This window comes from Phodopus roborovskii, unplaced genomic scaffold, assembly GCF_943737965.1.
Source record: "Phodopus roborovskii unplaced genomic scaffold, PHOROB, whole genome shotgun sequence".
NCBI lineage: Eukaryota > Metazoa > Chordata > Mammalia > Rodentia > Cricetidae > Phodopus > Phodopus roborovskii.
The window spans coordinates 22,932,860-22,948,771 of record NW_026126540.1 but is presented as its reverse complement, the minus strand read 5'-3'; the positions used below and the strand labels follow the sequence as shown (position 1 = coordinate 22,948,771).

At 54.4% G+C, this 15,912-nt stretch overlaps 2 protein-coding genes across 3 annotated transcripts; both read left to right on the top strand.

The window, feature by feature from the left end:
* Positions 1 to 127: 127 nt before the first annotated feature.
* Positions 128 to 10,084, top strand: Adam15 (ADAM metallopeptidase domain 15). Of its 2 annotated transcripts, XM_051199517.1 has the most exons (22): positions 128 to 316; positions 1,431 to 1,540; positions 2,142 to 2,218; positions 2,600 to 2,678; positions 2,826 to 2,902; positions 2,988 to 3,180; positions 4,133 to 4,198; positions 4,285 to 4,353; positions 4,432 to 4,601; positions 4,687 to 4,771; positions 5,181 to 5,329; positions 5,435 to 5,609; positions 5,844 to 5,936; positions 6,059 to 6,363; positions 6,452 to 6,647; positions 6,902 to 6,979; positions 7,404 to 7,476; positions 7,690 to 7,828; positions 8,194 to 8,263; positions 8,797 to 8,871; positions 9,569 to 9,693; positions 9,795 to 10,084. In XM_051199517.1, exons 1-22 carry the CDS (start codon positions 238 to 240, stop codon positions 9,835 to 9,837), a joined length of 2,526 nt encoding a protein of 841 aa, XP_051055474.1. In that variant the 5' UTR covers positions 128 to 237; the 3' UTR covers positions 9,838 to 10,084. The 2 variants fall into 2 exon arrangements, with proteins under 2 accessions (XP_051055474.1, XP_051055475.1); XM_051199518.1 differs by lacking the exon at positions 8,797 to 8,871.
* A 1,714-nt stretch (positions 10,085 to 11,798) lies between these two features.
* Positions 11,799 to 15,912, top strand: Efna4 (ephrin A4). The gene is made up of 4 exons (XM_051199512.1): positions 11,799 to 11,998; positions 14,432 to 14,727; positions 15,042 to 15,110; positions 15,526 to 15,912. Exons 1-4 carry the CDS (start codon positions 11,886 to 11,888, stop codon positions 15,660 to 15,662), a joined length of 615 nt encoding a protein of 204 aa, XP_051055469.1. The 5' UTR covers positions 11,799 to 11,885; the 3' UTR covers positions 15,663 to 15,912.

Below are 15,912 nucleotides of genomic sequence, written 5' to 3'. Positions count from 1 at the left end.
CCGGGCCGCGGCGAAGGGAGTCGGGAAAGGCTCAAATCCACGCCGATCCCGGTAGCTGCCGGAAAGAGGCTGCGCTAGGTGGCGGCGGCGGGGGCGGCGGCGGGGGCGGGGCCTCGGGCGGGCGGGGCGGGGCCTAGGGGCTGCGCTGTGCGGAGCTTGTGTCCGACGCGGCGGCGGCTGCTCCTCCACGCGTGGCCCCGCACCTGCCGCCCTCGCCCGGCCTGGAGCTCCGCGGCTATGCGGCTGGCGCTGCTCTGGGCCCTGGGACTCCTGGGCGCGGGCAGCCCTCGGCCCTCCCCGCCGCTCCCAAAAATAGGTGAGTTCCCAGGCGGGGGTGGGTCCAGGGGCTAACCGGGGAGAAGTACCAGGAAACCCGGAGACATTGGGATGCTAGGGTCTGCTGGAGCCTAACCGGGACCCAGCCTGCCTGGTTTGATGACCAAGGCCTAGGGCTCGTGATTTGGCGAGGGGATGGAGAAGGGAGGAAGAGGATGCTGGCGTCCCTGTCCAGAAGTCCTGAGTTATCCCTGCGGACACTCTCAGGCTCCGGCACTCAGGGGCCTGCCCAGCGCCGCTCAGAATCATGGAAGAGTCGGTTTTCGGGACTGACGTCTTCGTCTCTCTAGGGCCTAGCTGACAGTTCCACTCTATGCAGTGCCCGGAATAGGCACGGCTCGTGGGCTTTTAGTGAAAGGGATTATTTCCAGCCGTTCATTCCACATCTGGGCGGCCAACACCGCTCACCAAGTGCGGTGGCCACCAGAAGCCTGGCGGAGCGGGAGGGGCCCTGGAGGAGCCAGGGGAGGGAGCATTTGCCAGGAAAGAGGCTGGGACACCAACTCCTCCTTGGAACTTTCACTTCCCGCTGCTGTCTTGGGCTGGGGGCCGAGAGGGTAGGCGGGGGTGGAGTGTCCGGAGGGGAGAGGGCCATTGTTGGGGGGGTGCTGGCGGAGGAAGCGGAGGCTGTTGGGTGCGCCTGACTGGGCATCAAGGCTGTTTAGGGAGGTCGGAGTATTTGCACTGCTCACCCAGAAATGGGCGTTCCCAGCATCTTTTCTGTGAGGGAAAGGAAGGGCAAGTGGGCACCAGGCCACAAGGCTTCTCCCAGTCCTAAGAAAGCCCATTCCTGATTGGGTGGGAGGTGTGATTGAGAAGGGATGGGAACAGGGAGGGTTCCAGCGAGAATCTGGGATTGGCCAGAGGAAGACAAGGAGGGGGTGCAAACTTGCTAAGCTGAATTTTCTTTAGAGACTTGTGGATGAGATGGGATTTCCAGTATTATCCTTTAAACCCCAGCATGCAGTGCAGGAGCCCTTAAGTCACTGATAGGCCTTGATGTGCTGGGAGTTGGTGGGTCTGAGGACACCGGACATCCCAGTTTTGCCAAGGGTTTCCTCAGCAATTTCTTAGGATATTCTGGGACCCTGCAGGAGGCTCTGAGGAGGAGCAGCAAGCCAAACCAGAGAGGACCCTGAGTGGCTCCTTGGAGAGGCAGGTCGTTCAGGACAGCCCCACAGTTAGCCTAACAGAAGTGCTTCAGGTAAGTTCCAGCCTGCTAATAATATTTTTTCACACTTCACATTATCTTGAAGCCAAAGTTTGGCTATACAGCCAGTGAACAGACCTTGAAATAGGTCCATCAGGGCCCAGCTGCTTTCTCTCAGCACCTGGCTACACTTAGCCCCTTTCCCCTCTACAGATACATCTGTCTGCCTTGGCCCCAGTCAGCCCATCCATGCCCACTGGGAGAGAGACTCTAAGCCGCCTCCTTTCATCTCATGCTGTTTGTTTCCTCAGTGGGGAGAGATTCAGAAAGAGACAGACAGACAGACAGACAGACACACGCACACATTCTGCAGCTGAGTCAGAGGAAGGGCTGGGGCCCGTGCCGGGTCCTTCATGGTACTTCCTCTCTGGGCAGGAAGCCGAGAAGGGGTGGCTTAGATGCCTTCCTTGACCTCCCCACACAAGCCCCTAGAACAATGCCCCAGTGCAGGCAGGGCTTCCTGGTCCCTCCCTTGGGATCCCCCAACCAGTGACCTAATCATTGGTAGTCTCCTGAGAGCCTGAGGTTTTCCAGTTATAAAAGGTAGGAGCTGTGGGCAGGGCTAGTGGAGGTGACATGCCTCTGGTATCCACAGACTGGTCTACCTGAGGCCCTGAGGATCAAATTGGAGCTGGAGAGTGAGAGTCATGTCTTGGAGCTTCTACAGAATAGGTAAGGTGGCAGACGTGAATACTCTCTAGAAGACAATTTACATACCTTTATCATGCACCAGGTACTAAGTATCTACCCTCATGGACTCCTTCATAACAATCCTATAAGGTAGATACTATTATATAGCTATCCTTATTTAACATATGAAGAAGTTAAAGCCCAGAGAAATTAAATTAACATGCCTGAGTTTAGTCATATATCTCAAAAATTATATTGGAACACAGAGAGGCTGGACAGCAGCCCAACCTTTAGACCCTGTGATCTCAGAGGAGCGAGGAGTTTGGTGGCATTACTTGGTCCCCAACAGCCTCGCCCACCTCACTAGCTTGTCACTGCAATATAGTATGAAGTGGTTCAGATACTGCCTTCCTTTTGTTACAGAGATCTAGTCCCTGGCAGCCCAACTCTGGTGTGGTACCAGCCTGATGGCACTCGGGTAGTCAGTGAGGGACACACTCTGGTAAGTCAGGGCCTGGGCAAAGGAGGGAAGGATGATGGGAGGGGCAGTCCTGGAGGAAGTGGGGGACACTTTGCTAGCAAGCTGGACTCCACCATTCTCTGGTCTTCCTGTGAGCTGGTGCTAGCTAATGTGGCTTCCCTGCTGTAGGAGAACTGTTGCTACCGAGGAGGAGTGAGGGGCCGTCCTGGTGCTTGGGTCTCCCTCTGTATCTGCTCCGGGGTCAGGTACTGTGGATGGGTTCCTTATCAGAGGAGAGGGTACATAGGCAGGGACCTGAAATGTTCTCTGATTCCCTGTCTTTTGCCTTAGGGGTTTGGTGGTCCTGTCCCCAGAGAGAAGCTACACACTGGAGCTGGGACCTGGAGACCTTCAGGGTCCTCTCATTGTTTCTCGGATCCAAGACCTCCCCCTGCCAGGCCACACCTGTGCCCCAAGTTGGCATGCATCTGTGCCCACTCAGGATGGACCAGACCGTCTTCTGGAACAGCACCGCATTCACAGGGTGAGGAGGCATGGACGTAGCGCTGGGCCCACTCAGAGCCCAGTTCAAAGCGACAGCAGCTCCTTCATTTGCTCTTTCTAGCAACCCAAGAAGGCAGATACTGCCAAGAGCTCTATTTTCAAATGAAGAAACAGAGTGGTTAGATAGCTTGCCTGAGGCCATACATTAGTAAATAGTATATGTAAGATTCAGAAGCAGGGTTCACCTCAAATATCTCCCCTATATTGTAAGCCCATTGCAGAGAGCATTCACTTGAGTGGAAACTTCCTACTAGACAGCAGTACAAACATATTTCTTAATTTACAAAAGTGGAAATTATATTACAGTGTGAAAATGAAGGTCAACTGATAATATGTCAAGTGCTTAGAACTGTGCTTAGAATAGTGTATTTGATAGCATGATAGTGTCCACTATTATTTAGTTGCTTTTTTTTTTTTTTTTTTTTTTTTTTTTTTTTAGACAAGGTTTTTTTTAGACAAGGTTTCACTGTGTAGTCCTGGATGGCTGGGAACCAGGCTGGCCTTAACCTCACAGAGATCCATCTGCCTCTGTCTCTCAAGTGCTGGGATTAAAGGCATGCACTATTATGCCTGGCCTTAGTATTTCTGAACATTGAAAGAAGCCAGGTTCGCTGATACACAGCTCTATCCAGCAGTTGTTTGGGAAGTACAGGTAGAAGGATACTGTGTTCACAGCCAGCATGAGCTGTACAAGACACTGTCTCAGAAAACCTAAAGCCTGGTTTTTGTTTTTAATTAGAAGAAGCAGAGTTGGGAGTGAAACGGTGGGGTCCTATTACCAGCTTCTTCTGGTTTTAGTCTACTGTGGGCAGGCCTCTTCCTATGAGGTCTTCACTCTCTGACTATGCAAAGTGGGCATGCACACAGCTGGTGCTGCCTGAGGCCATGGTCCTGAGGGGGATTTGCCTGAGACACCCGCTTCTTATCCACAGCTTAAGAGGGATGTTGTAACAGAGACCAAAATTGTTGAGCTGGTGATTGTGGCTGATAATTCAGAGGTGAGTGTACTGACCCCCTAGCCCCTCTCCTGTTCACCCCACCCCATTTTCCTACCATATTCAAGGTAAGCCCTCTTGACCCCCAGGTCAGAAGGTACCCCGACTTACAACAGCTGCTGAACCGAACACTAGAGGTGGCCCTCCTGCTGGACACAGTGAGTGGGGGCTGGGGAGGAGCCCCTCGGCCCCCTAGCTGCAGGCCCAGCCCCTCTTCTGAGCCTCAAGTCTTTCAGTTCTTCCAGCCCTTGAATGTCCGGGTAGCACTTGTGGGCCTAGAGGCGTGGACCCAGCGTGACCAGATAGAGATGAGCTCCAACCCAGCTGCCCTGCTAGACAACTTCCTCCACTGGCGCCGGACAGACCTGCTGCCTCGACTGCCCCACGATAGTGCCCAGCTGGTGATGTAAGGACCCCAAACTCAGCTACTGGGACCTGGAGCTAGCTCTGGCAATGGCTTTAGATCCTGATCTTTCACCTCTGTCCCACAGTGGCTCTTCCTTCTCTGGGCCCATGGTGGGCATGGCCATTCAGAACTCCATCTGTTCCCCTGACTTCTCAGGAGGTGTGAATATGGTAAGTTACGGTCACACTTCTCCTGTGTTCACTGAAAGTTTCCTCCAAACTTCACCAGCCTCAGAACTGTGCAGAAGGAGGGTAGAGTCCATGAAGTAGCCATTATTTGTCAGGGAACTTGTGTGTGGCCAGTTCATCATCGTATACAGAGTTGTCATGTATGATATCTTTGTATTTCTGGGGGAACCTGAGGCCCAAAGTCAGAGGTGATATCCTGGGGTTATTCAGTGTGTTGTGGGGGGTGCAGAGTTGAGCTAGAACTTAAGATTTCCTATTAGTCAGGCTTATATTCACCTCCTTTAGAATCCAGTAAGGAAGAAGACAGTTTCCAGGAAAGTCAGGGTCAGCTGTCCATTTTGTTGAGTCTAGGCTGGGGTTGGACCTGGGATATCTCTCTCCCCAATGATAGGACCACTCCACAAGCATCTTAGGAGTTGCCTCCTCAATCGCCCATGAGTTGGGCCACAGCCTGGGTCTAGACCATGATTCACCTGGGAGCAGTTGTCCCTGTCCAGGTCCAGCCCCAGCCAAGAGCTGCATCATGGAGGCCTCCACAGAGTGAGTAACTTGGGGATGGGGAGGTGGAGCATGGGATGGGTTAGGATACATGAGGGTAAGGCAAGTCAGGAGAGCTTCTAGCCCAACCCTCTGCCATTTCCTCAGTTTCCTACCAGGTTTGAACTTCAGCAACTGCAGCCGACAGGCCCTGGAAAAAGCCCTTCTAGACGGGATGGGCAGCTGCCTCTTTGAACGGCTGCCCAGCCTGGCCTCTACGTCCCCTCGGTGTGGAAATATGTTTGTGGACCCTGGCGAGCAGTGTGACTGTGGCTTCCCCGATGTGAGCCCCTGACCCCAAAGCCTTGCCCACACCCACCTATGCTCTCATCCCAATTATTCAGCCCTTTCTACGTCTCCTGAGTAACTTTCTGGCTCTGAGGGGACCTTTCTATCTTCTCTGGTTCTCATTTACTGTGTGGCTTTGACACACAGTGGGTTTGCTCCCTGGGAGGATGGGAGGGCTTGAGCACCGGTGCTCCTCTGAGGCCCAGCTCAATCTGACCCTTGCCTGCAGGAATGCACTGACCCTTGCTGTGACTACTTTACCTGCCAGCTGAGGCCAGGAGCACAGTGTGCATCTGATGGACCCTGTTGCCAAAACTGCAAGGTGGGCTTAGACCTCAGACTGGCCACCCCAGAGTTCATCTGCCAGGTGACAGGATCTCTGTGACCCTGAGCTCCTGGCTGAATTTGCCCAGTACCTACTTTGATGTTCACCACCCTCCACAGTTGCACCCAGCTGGCTGGCAATGCCGCCCTCGCAGAGATGATTGTGACTTGCCGGAGTTCTGCCCAGGAAATAGTTCCCAGTGCCCCCCTGACCTCAGGCTGGGGGATGGCGAGCCTTGTGCTAGTGGACAGGCTGTGTGTGTGCATGGACGCTGTGCCTCCTATGTCCAGCAGTGCCAGTCACTTTGGGGACCTGGGGCCCAACCTGCTGCACCGCTGTGCCTCCAAACAGCCAACACTCGGGGTAATGCCTTTGGGAGCTGTGGGCGCAGGCCCAATGGTAGTTACGTTCCCTGCACTTCTAGGTAAGTGGAGAAAACAAGCTCCGTCTGTGTTTGTGGGAAACTTGGTACTGCTTCTACCAACCCTGCCTGCCTCCCTCCCTCCCCTTAGAGATGCCACATGTGGACAACTACAGTGCCAAAGGGGTAGGAGCCAGCCTCTGCTGGGCTCAGTCCAAGAGCTGCTCTCAGAGGTCCTGCAAGCCAATGGGATGTGGCTGAACTGCAGCTGGGTGCACCTGGACCTGGGCAATGATGTGGCCCAGCCCCTCCTGGCTCTACCTGGCACTGCCTGTGGCCCTGGCCTGGTGAGTAGCCTGGGTGGTTGAGACCAGGTGGGAAGGAATACCTGAAATACAGCAAGCCATGCCCAGGCTTCACTCACCAGTTGTGAAAGACACGGGCTCCACAGGAGAGCAGATGCTTCCTTCAGCTCAAACAGTCTTGTTTTCCCACCCAGCTACAGTTTCACGTCTGTAAAGGGTAGTCCCATAGCCTTGCAGGCCCAGTCCCCAGAAGGCTCTATGAGAATGCAATTTCTGCTCTTCTCCCTATGGAGCAGGTGTGCATTGACCATCGCTGCCAGCCCGTGGATCTCCTGGGAGCACAAGAATGTCGAAGCAAATGCCATGGCCATGGGGTGAGCTGCTGTGGAGGAGATGAAGCGGGGAGGGAGCCTGCTGAAGGAAAAAGGAGCTCGGGAAGCAGATATACCTTGGCTTCAGTCTTCGCCACTTCCTGGGGCATGTGATTAACCTTTCTGAAGTTTTCCTGGTTCAAGTGGAATACTAATGATACCCATGTCCTGGAGGGCATGAAATGGGTGTGAAAGCTGCTAACTAGTGACCAACATGCTAAAGGCATTAGTTTGCTGTCATTTCCCCTGGCATGGATAAAGACTTCCTTTTCTTCAGGACTGTCTATCTACCCATTAGCCACAGCATTCCCGGCAGTCTGAGAAGTCTAAGCTCTTGAAAAGCTTGATAAAGGCTGGTGATGGTGGTGCACTACAGGGAGATGGTCCCATCTTACAGATACCTTTGCTGATTGCTCTGTACCTCTAGGTCTGTGACAGCAGCAGGCACTGCCACTGTGAGGAGGGCTGGGCACCTCCTGACTGCGTGACTCAGCTCAGAGGTAGTGAGATGGGCCCAGGGCACTGGGGCGGGTGGAATGGCTCCACCCATCACCTTTCTCTTTGGTCCTCTTCCTGACCCCTCCACCTCCAGTTCCTTGATTCTGTGACTCCTGACACTACCTTTGGTCTCTGAGCATTTCACCTGTTCCCCGTCCCTGCTCCTCTTTCGGTCCTTCGCCATACCCATCCTCAGCACTGACTTCTTTCCATAGCAACCAGCTCCCTGACCACGGGCCTGCTCCTCAGCCTCCTGCTGTTACTGGTCCTAGTCCTCCTTGGTGCCAGCTACTGGCACCGTGCCCACCTGCATCAGCGACTCTGCCAGCTCAAGGGATCCAGCTGCCAATATAGGTATGAACATCCCTTCCCTGCTGAAGGACAGTTCTGAAGCCCCTTCGTCTAAAGGCCCAAGCCATGCAGTCTTTACCCCCTACATCTAAATCCCAAACTCTCAGACCCTGGACTTCCTGACCACCACTCCTATACACCTACTTACCATGTCTACTTGTATCCCTTAACTTCACTCACAGGTATCCCCCAGGTGCTAGGGCCACTTCACTCAGGACCCCAAAGCCGGGGAAAGGTAGCCTTCTTCCAGGCTGTTCAGCCACACCCCTGGCCTAAACCACACCCTCCATGGGCTAAAGGGTTAAGTTCTCCCAGATCAGCAGGTGGATGGCTAGTCCCATTCTCTCTTTGTCTTTCTTAATACTCAGGGCAGCCCAACCAAATCCTCCTGAACGGCCAGGACCTCCACAGAGGGCACAGCAGATGCCAGGCACTAAGGTAAGCTCTGGATGCCCGAGCAGAGAGATTCCACATTACTTGGTACCTACCTCAGGCCTAGAGGTGGCACTAAAGTTTCAGGACTAAAAAAGACTTGGAGTGTTCAGTCAGCCCAAGGAGTCAGGACCAGCAGCAGGCAGAGAAACAGCCAGAGTACAGCAAGATTGCCTGGCCAGTCTCCTGCTGAGCTCTTTCAAGCCAAGTTGGTAGCTTTGAGGTGCTTCTATCCTTACCTATCAGCAACCAGTGCCATGGAATAATGGGGTGGTGTGCAAAAGGGCCTTCTGTGTGCTAAGATCTGACAAGGCCCAGGATGCCATGTGTGAAAGGATGCAGAGTGCCTCTGCCCTCCGCCTAGGATGCCAGGAGGGTGTGTACGGAGCCAGTCTGCATGCCACTCCCCTGCATGCAGCTGAGTAACTGCCCACTGCCTCTGGGCCCCTGCTGCCCATGTCTGAACACTAACCCCTTTCTGCCCACATCTGTCTGTTTCTCCTGCCCACTCTGCCTATCTGCTCCTCCCGCCCTCTCAGCCAGCTAGTGCGTGCATCTTTCCGGTGCCCCCCTCCAGGCCGCTGCCACCTAACCCTGTGCCCAAGAAACTCCAGGTAAATCTGGGCTGGGCCTCGCCCTGGCTCAGGACAGGTGGGAGGCTAGGTGCCCAATCCCAGTTCTCACCCCTGCTTCCCCCCAGCGGTGTTCTTCATTAGGAGACCAGGGTGCCCCCCTCAGCCTTCAAAATCCCAGACACAGCAAAGGGTGAGACTCCAGCCGTGGTCTCTACCACCACCTGGTGGTCAATAGTAGGACTACAGCCATCCAGGGACTTCATGATTGATCTCCATCTTCCTTCTCTGAGGCTCCTGTCTGTTGGCAAGCACCCAAAGCCCCCTGCGCATGCTCCCTGTTTCCCTTGACCCCCTGGCTGACTTTGCATGCTGACCCTGGGGAGCCTCTGCATGCTCACCACCTTCGACTGCGCTGTCAGAACCACCGCTCCTCTCTTTGTTCAGGCTGAGCTGGCTGACCGATCCAATCCCCCCACTCGCCCACTGCCCGCTGACCCTGTGGTGAGGCACCCAAAGGTAACAGTGAGGGGAAAGCAGGGCATTGCCTCTCCCACCCAGAGCTGTGGTGGCAATGGCAAGATGCCTCCCTCTCTATGCCTGAGGGCATGTAACCCAAAGGTACCTTAGGGAGTGACAGGTTTGTTTGGAGACAAAGGTGACAATTAGCACTGCTCCTTGAACCCCTTCCACTGGGGGTGGGAACCGTGGCACCCTCCCACTTGGCCTTCTTCCTCAGTCTCAGGGGCCTTCCAAACCCCCGCCCCCAAGAAAGCCACTGCCCGCCAACCCACAGGGCAGGCACCCATCAGGTGACCTGCCGGGCCCAGGAGAAGGAAGCCTGCAGCTGGTGCTGCCCTCCAGGTGGGTGAGGGTGTTGCTGGGGATCAGTGGGTGTCTTACTGCCGGTGAGGCGCCTGGGGGGAGAGTTGTGACTTTTTTCCCCCCGACTTTGTAAACTCCAGGCCAGCCCCACCACCCCCAGGAGTATCCTCGCTCTACCTCTGACATCTCTGGAGGTGTGACTGCCTCCTGCCCAGACTTAAGGCTTAAAGAAGCGAAATCTCTGTCAACTCCAATGACCAGAGGACCAGGAAGGAGCCTAGACAATGCAGTGTCCAGCCCTAAGGAGCCACCCACCACCAGGCACCTGACTGTTGGGGAGGGGCTGGGGTTGGAGTAGGTGGTGGAGAGCCTACAGCCTGTCTCTGCTCTTTTGTAATAAATGTGAGGTCTTGGAATGTGGCTCCTGGAAGATCTTGGAATGTGGCTCCTGGAAGCTGGGTAGTTCTGCTGTTTCCAGATCAGGCCACTAGGAGACGCTGCTGGGTCAGACCAGGGCCTGTTGGGGAGGATGACATCCCAGAAAGGGTCAACTAGAATTTGCCACTGAGGATACCTGTAGCTTTCTTCTGCCCAGTCTCGGATGGATGGCCTTTAGTTTCCAAGTTCTCTGCCAATGCTGTTCAGTCCTCTCCAGCCCCCCCTACCCCCACAGCTATAGACACATGACCTAAGTTGTCAGACCTGCATCCCCACCCTCTGTCCAGTGGCTGGGAAAATGGATCTAACTGGCTTTCTCAGAGCCCTGAGCCTGGGTGGAGCAGGGCAGCAGATGCTTGGATTCCAAGGCTTCACACCTGCCTCCTCCCTCCACCTCCCTACCCCCACCTGAAGGCTCTAGAACAAAGGTGCTTTGTGCTTTGTACAGATTGCTACTACCTCATCACTTGGTCCTCAGGACTGAGGCCTCCTGGGAGAGAGAAGGTGTGTGCAGATAAGGGGCAGGCTCTATTGCAAAGTGGTCACCCAGTATGACACCTAAGGCTGATGGAAATGGGGGTGTCCACAGAGGCACTTCATGCCTTGCTCTTGCAGCATTCTCTGGATGTCCAAAGAAAAGAGCAATGCATGGAAGGTAATTCTGCTTCAGCCTCCAAAAAATACCTGGGGTTTCAGGTGTTGGCCGTGTGTGTGTATGTGTGTGTGTGTGTGTGTATGTACACGTGTGTGAGCACGCGCACCCATGTGAACTATCTTGTGTAGCTCAAGCTGGCTGGAACCCTGGATTCTCCCAGTACCTGAGACTGTGCATGGAATTGCTTATGCAGATCAGCTCTGGCTCCCAGGCGTTCAACAAGGCTTTATACCTTGAACAAATGCAAACACAAAAGATCTGAACAAAGCCCAGCCCTCTTAGGTGATAGTACATGAGTGCATGGCTGTAATCCCAGCACTAGGGAGAATGGGGCAGAAGGATTATTACCATTTGAGGACTTCTTGGGTTACAATATAAGTCCCGGGCTAGCCAGGCTTTAGAGTTAAGACCCTGTTTCAAACAAAACATGACGTGTTGGGGGACGGGCGGAGGACCCTAGTCCTGAGGGTGATCGGATAGAGTCTGAAAGCAGGGATTGGAGAGAGGACTCAGCCTTGGTAAAGTGCTTACCTGAATTAAGATCCCCGGCACGCCATGTAAAAAGCCCACAGGTGTAGTGGTTTGCTTCTGTTACCCAACCCCTCGTGTGGGAGGGGGCGGGGTGGAGCAAGAAACAGGAGGATCCCCCAGCCTCAAGCTTACAGGACTGCAAGCCTAGCCAATGAGCGAGCTCCCGGTTCAGTGAGAGACCCTGTCTCAAAAGAATAAGGTGGAAAGGGGCAGAAGTGAACCTCCGCCTGTTGACAACTCTCACAACACACACACACACACACACACACACACACACACACACACACACAAACCGAAACCAAAGACTTCAAAACAAAAAAAAACTCCTTAGTGGAATAGGTCCACTCTCAGCACAGTGAGACACAAAGGAAGCTTTGACTAACCTGGAGCGCACAGGAACGCACAAAGGGTTAACAGGAGTTGGCCCTGGGTGGAGAGGCGGAGACGAGTTTTCATTGGTGGAAAGTTATCCAGGGGTGTGGTCTAAGAGTCTCCACATCCCACCTCCTTTCCGTACCCCCCCCCCCTCCACTTTTGTACCTTTCTCGCCGGGACAGAGAAGCGGGCCGGGACCAGCCGGGCCAGACCAGACTGGAGCCCAGGGGCGATGCGGCTGCTGCCCCTGCTGCGGACTGTCCTCTGGGCCGCGCTGCTCGGCTCGCGCCTGCGGGGGTGCTACAGCCTCCGCCACCCTGTCTACTGGAACTCCACTAACCCCAGGTAGCCCGGCCGAACCAGGCGAGCGCCAAGCTGGGCCCGCGCGCCCCTAAGCTGTGCGCGCGCTCGCCACTCGCCTTTTGCAAGGCGCTGTCTGAGCCCTGCCCAGCCGCGCGCCGGGGCTCCTTTGTTTGAGCCGGCGGGGGAGGGGCGAGGCGTGCCCGGGGTCCCCCCGCCCGAACGTGTTGGGGGGCGGGCGGAGGACCCTAGTCCTGAGGGTGGTCGGGTAGAGTCTGAAAGCTGGGAGCTGGGGGCCCTGGGCCGGCATTCCGGGCCCCGCCCCCCTTTCCTGGAGCCCCAACCTCCGGCGGGCAGGAGCTAGGGCGGACCGCTGAGAACTTGGGAGGGGTCTTTACCCTAGTGAAAGAGCCTGAGTTCCTCTCTGGTTCTCAGGTCTCCTCGGCCTCTGAATTCGTTTGATATCTCAGCTTCTATCTTGATTTTATTTCTGTCCAATCCTAGCCTTGCCCCTCCAGCTGATTCACCTGTGGGCCAGTCATTTGACCTTGCTAACCTCAGTTATGTCATCTACAAAATGGGCTAATAATACCTAGTACCCTGGGAAGCAAGCGGACTGACTGAGGTCAGGCTTGTGAAAAGCAGTGCAGCTGTACAGATAGATTTAAATTCGTATTTCTTCCTCTCTGCTGAGCTGGCTGCCTTTGAACCTCGGTTTTTTTTTTTTTTTTTTTTTTTTTTTGCTGTTTGCATCCTGCCTTCCATTTCTCCCTGCCTTTCTGCCTTCCCATCTGTTTTCCTTTCTGATTTTCTGCTTCAGACAATCTGTGGCTCTGTTCATTTATTCACTAACGTTTGATAAGCACATACTGTGTGTCAAGACTAGTGCTGATTTGCTGGGCATTGCCAATTTGAGAGGCGGAGACACAGCCCTGTGGGAGGCCAAAGACCCCCAGGAGGGCAGGCCTGAGATAGTCTTTCCAATACCAGGACTGGATGATTAGAACTATTGTTATCCTGAACTCTGGGCTTCTATCTCAGTTCCAGACCAGTGCCTCAGCCCCCAGCTCTTGAGTTACTGGTTCATTCACCAAATATACAAGCTCTGGCTTTGTAGGGGTGCTTTTCCACACCCAGTGTAATGAAACATACAAAGATGCTATCTTCCCTCAGCTTGTCTTCTAGTGATCTGGGCCAAGCCCGGGAATCCTTCTAATCAAGAGTTCCTACAGCAGGTGGTTCTTGGCTACCCCCTGAAGGACGTTAGAGGCCTTTTCTAAATGCTTTACTATGTGCGTGGTGTTGGAGAAGGCCTGTCCCAGCCCTTCTTTCCTGTACTAATTCCCCCAGGCTGCTTCTGACAGACAAGGAAGAGGAACTCCATTGCGTGTATGTGGTGGTGGTGGGATTCTCTTTTATACCTAGCATTTACTTGTCTGGTCAAAAAAGGAAGCTGGACTGTGTGTGGTAGCACACGCCTGTAATCCCAGTCTCGAGATGGCACATGGGGCTCACAACTCCCTAATTCCAGCCCCAGAGCAGCCACCACCTCTGGCTTCCTCCTGCACCTGTGCTGGCTCACATGCACAGAACCATACACACGTAACTAAAAACAGTAATGATGATGATAAAGGCTGAGATGAGACAGGAGGGTCATAAGTTCAAGGCCAGTTTAGGCTACACAATGTGATTCTTCAAAAGAAGGAGCCCTACATACTCATTCTCTGTTTTGTTTTGTTTTTTTCTTTCTTTCTTTTTTTTTTTTTTTTTTTTGAGACAGGGTTTCTCTGGTTGCCCTGGACCAGGCTGGCCTCAAACTCACAGAGATCCACCTGCCTCTGCCTCCTCTGCTGTTCACTCACTCTGTTTACCATGCCTGTTTGGTGTATGGTGCTGAAGACCCTGAGTTCCCACTTCATCTCCCAAACTGCCCTGTGGGCATGCATCTGCGCCCTGCCTCGGCCTTGGCCTCCTGGCAGCACTCGCCCTCTTAGCATTTACCATGCACAGATGGTAGGCCAGGCCCCTGTGGGGCAATGGGCTGCCCAGACTGTGTCCTGAAAGATAGGGAGGAGAGGGAAGCCTTCGGGGCTGGGCACTACAGCCCTAGAACCTCCTCTCTAAAACTGACTTATCGCATTTATTACCTATACACTGCCTCTCAGGGAGGTATTCAGTCTAGGAGTTGGCACGGGCCGTAACCTCGGCTACTTAGGAGTGAGTTCAGGGCCAGCCTGGGCAACTTAGCAAGACCCTGTTCCAAAAGAAAAAGTTAAAAGGCTAGCCCAGTGGTAGAGCACTTAGCATGTGGGCCTTAGATTCTGTCCCAGCTACCAAAAAAGGGGAGAAAAAAAATTGAAAAGGGGTGGGTCGTTCTTGGAAACGCATGTGGGTATGAGAGAGGCTGGCTCAGACCCCATACCTGTCCCGATTGTGCAATACTATAACCCATCAATTCACACTCCCTTGTACCCACAGGCTGCTTCGAGGGGATGCTGTGGTGGAGCTGGGCCTCAACGATTACCTAGACATCTTTTGCCCACATTATGAAAGCCCAGGCCCCCCAGAGGGACCTGAAACCTTTGCTTTATACATGGTGGACTGGTCAGGCTATGAGGCCTGCAAGGCAGAGGGGGCAAATGCCTTCCAGCGATGGAAGTGCTCGCTGCCTTTTGCCCCTTTTGGCCCTGTTCGATTCTCAGAAAAGATTCAGCGCTTCACACCCTTCTCCCTGGGCTTCGAGTTCTTGCCTGGAGAGACTTACTACTACATCTGTGAGTGAGCAGGGATACTACATGCCTCCTGGGAGGAGTGGGGGGAAGAACGGGCTCTCTGCCTTTGCTTTGTGTCAGAGGAAGGAAGGAAAGGCTGTGGGGAAAGGAGCTGTGGCTCCTAAGGCTCGGGGGTTTGGTTGGGTTGTGCCTGTGCGGAGAAGAGAGTGAGGAAGCCAGCAAGGAGGACTAGGGAGGTGTGAGAGGCATGGATGGGCCGGTACTTGGTGTGACTCCCAAAGGAAGGTAAGCCAAGAAGGCTTGGACTCCAAGGGATGGTTTTCTTTGCTAACGTCTTCCTCCCAATTTCCCATCAGCGGTGCCAACCCCGGAGAGTTCTGGCCAGTGCTTGAGACTCCAGGTGTCTGTCTGCTGCAAGGAAAGCAGTAAGTGGGCCAGGGCCTCACAAGCAGCAGCCCTTGCAGCCAGTCCAGGCCCTGGGGAGGTGGGGGAGGAGTGGGGAAAACCGAACATCAGACCGAAGGGGTCCAGGCTAGGTGTCAAGCACAGCCTCCTCTCCCATAAGTCATCCCCATGGGAGCTTCCACCACACCCTTTTCAAAGCTGGGCACAGAGAATGGGGTTCCCAAGGGGCAAGATCCTTCAAAGCCTTAATTGGACTTGAAGACTATTGATTGGGAAGACTTGGGCTTAGGGTTTGGGAAGGATGAGGGTGGTCATGGTAAGGCAATAATGGCTGCTCTGGGAGACCCTAGAGAATGCAAACAGAATGAGAAGGGCAGGGAGGAGGCTGCTGAGGAAGCAGGCAGACCTGGCAGTTCCCCTCCTCCTCCCTCACAGGGTCCGAGTCAGCCCATCCTGTTGGGAGCCCTGGAGAAAGTGGCGCATCTGGGTGGCGGGGAGAGCATGCTCCCAGCCCCCTGTCTCTCTTGCTGCTGCTGCTGCTCCCCATACTTCGTCTCCTTCGAGTTCTGTGAGCCAAGTACACCTTCCCTGTCACCCCAAGGAACCAGAGCCCTCCCCAGGCTCCTCTGTTGAAGGGATTCCTGCCACCATACTGGTGATGTTACGCCAGGCAGACTCGATGAAGCTTTGATGTGGAAAGTCAGGATCTGAGGTGATCCTTGTAGGTGACTGTCCCTCACCACAGGCTGAAGAGGAACTGTGGGGGAACAGCAGACGGTCCAGGACGCCCTGGAGTATAGCTGCTTTGATGGTCTGTCTCCT

Coding starts and splice junctions, on each gene's coding strand:
- Efna4 (XM_051199512.1), top strand. CDS start 11,886: ATGCGGCTGCTGCCCCTGCTGCGGACTGTCCTCTGGGCCGCGCTGCTC. Junction 11,999..14,431: donor TGGAACTCCACTAACCCCAG/GTAGCCCGGCCG, acceptor TTGTACCCACAG/GCTGCTTCGAGGGGATGCTG. Junction 15,111..15,525: donor TGTCTGCTGCAAGGAAAGCA/GTAAGTGGGCCA, acceptor CCTCCCTCACAG/GGTCCGAGTCAGCCCATCCT.
- Adam15 (XM_051199517.1), top strand. CDS start 238: ATGCGGCTGGCGCTGCTCTGGGCCCTGGGACTCCTGGGCGCGGGCAGC. Junction 3,181..4,132: donor AACAGCACCGCATTCACAGG/GTGAGGAGGCAT, acceptor TCTTATCCACAG/CTTAAGAGGGATGTTGTAAC. Junction 6,364..6,451: donor TACGTTCCCTGCACTTCTAG/GTAAGTGGAGAA, acceptor CCCTCCCCTTAG/AGATGCCACATGTGGACAAC.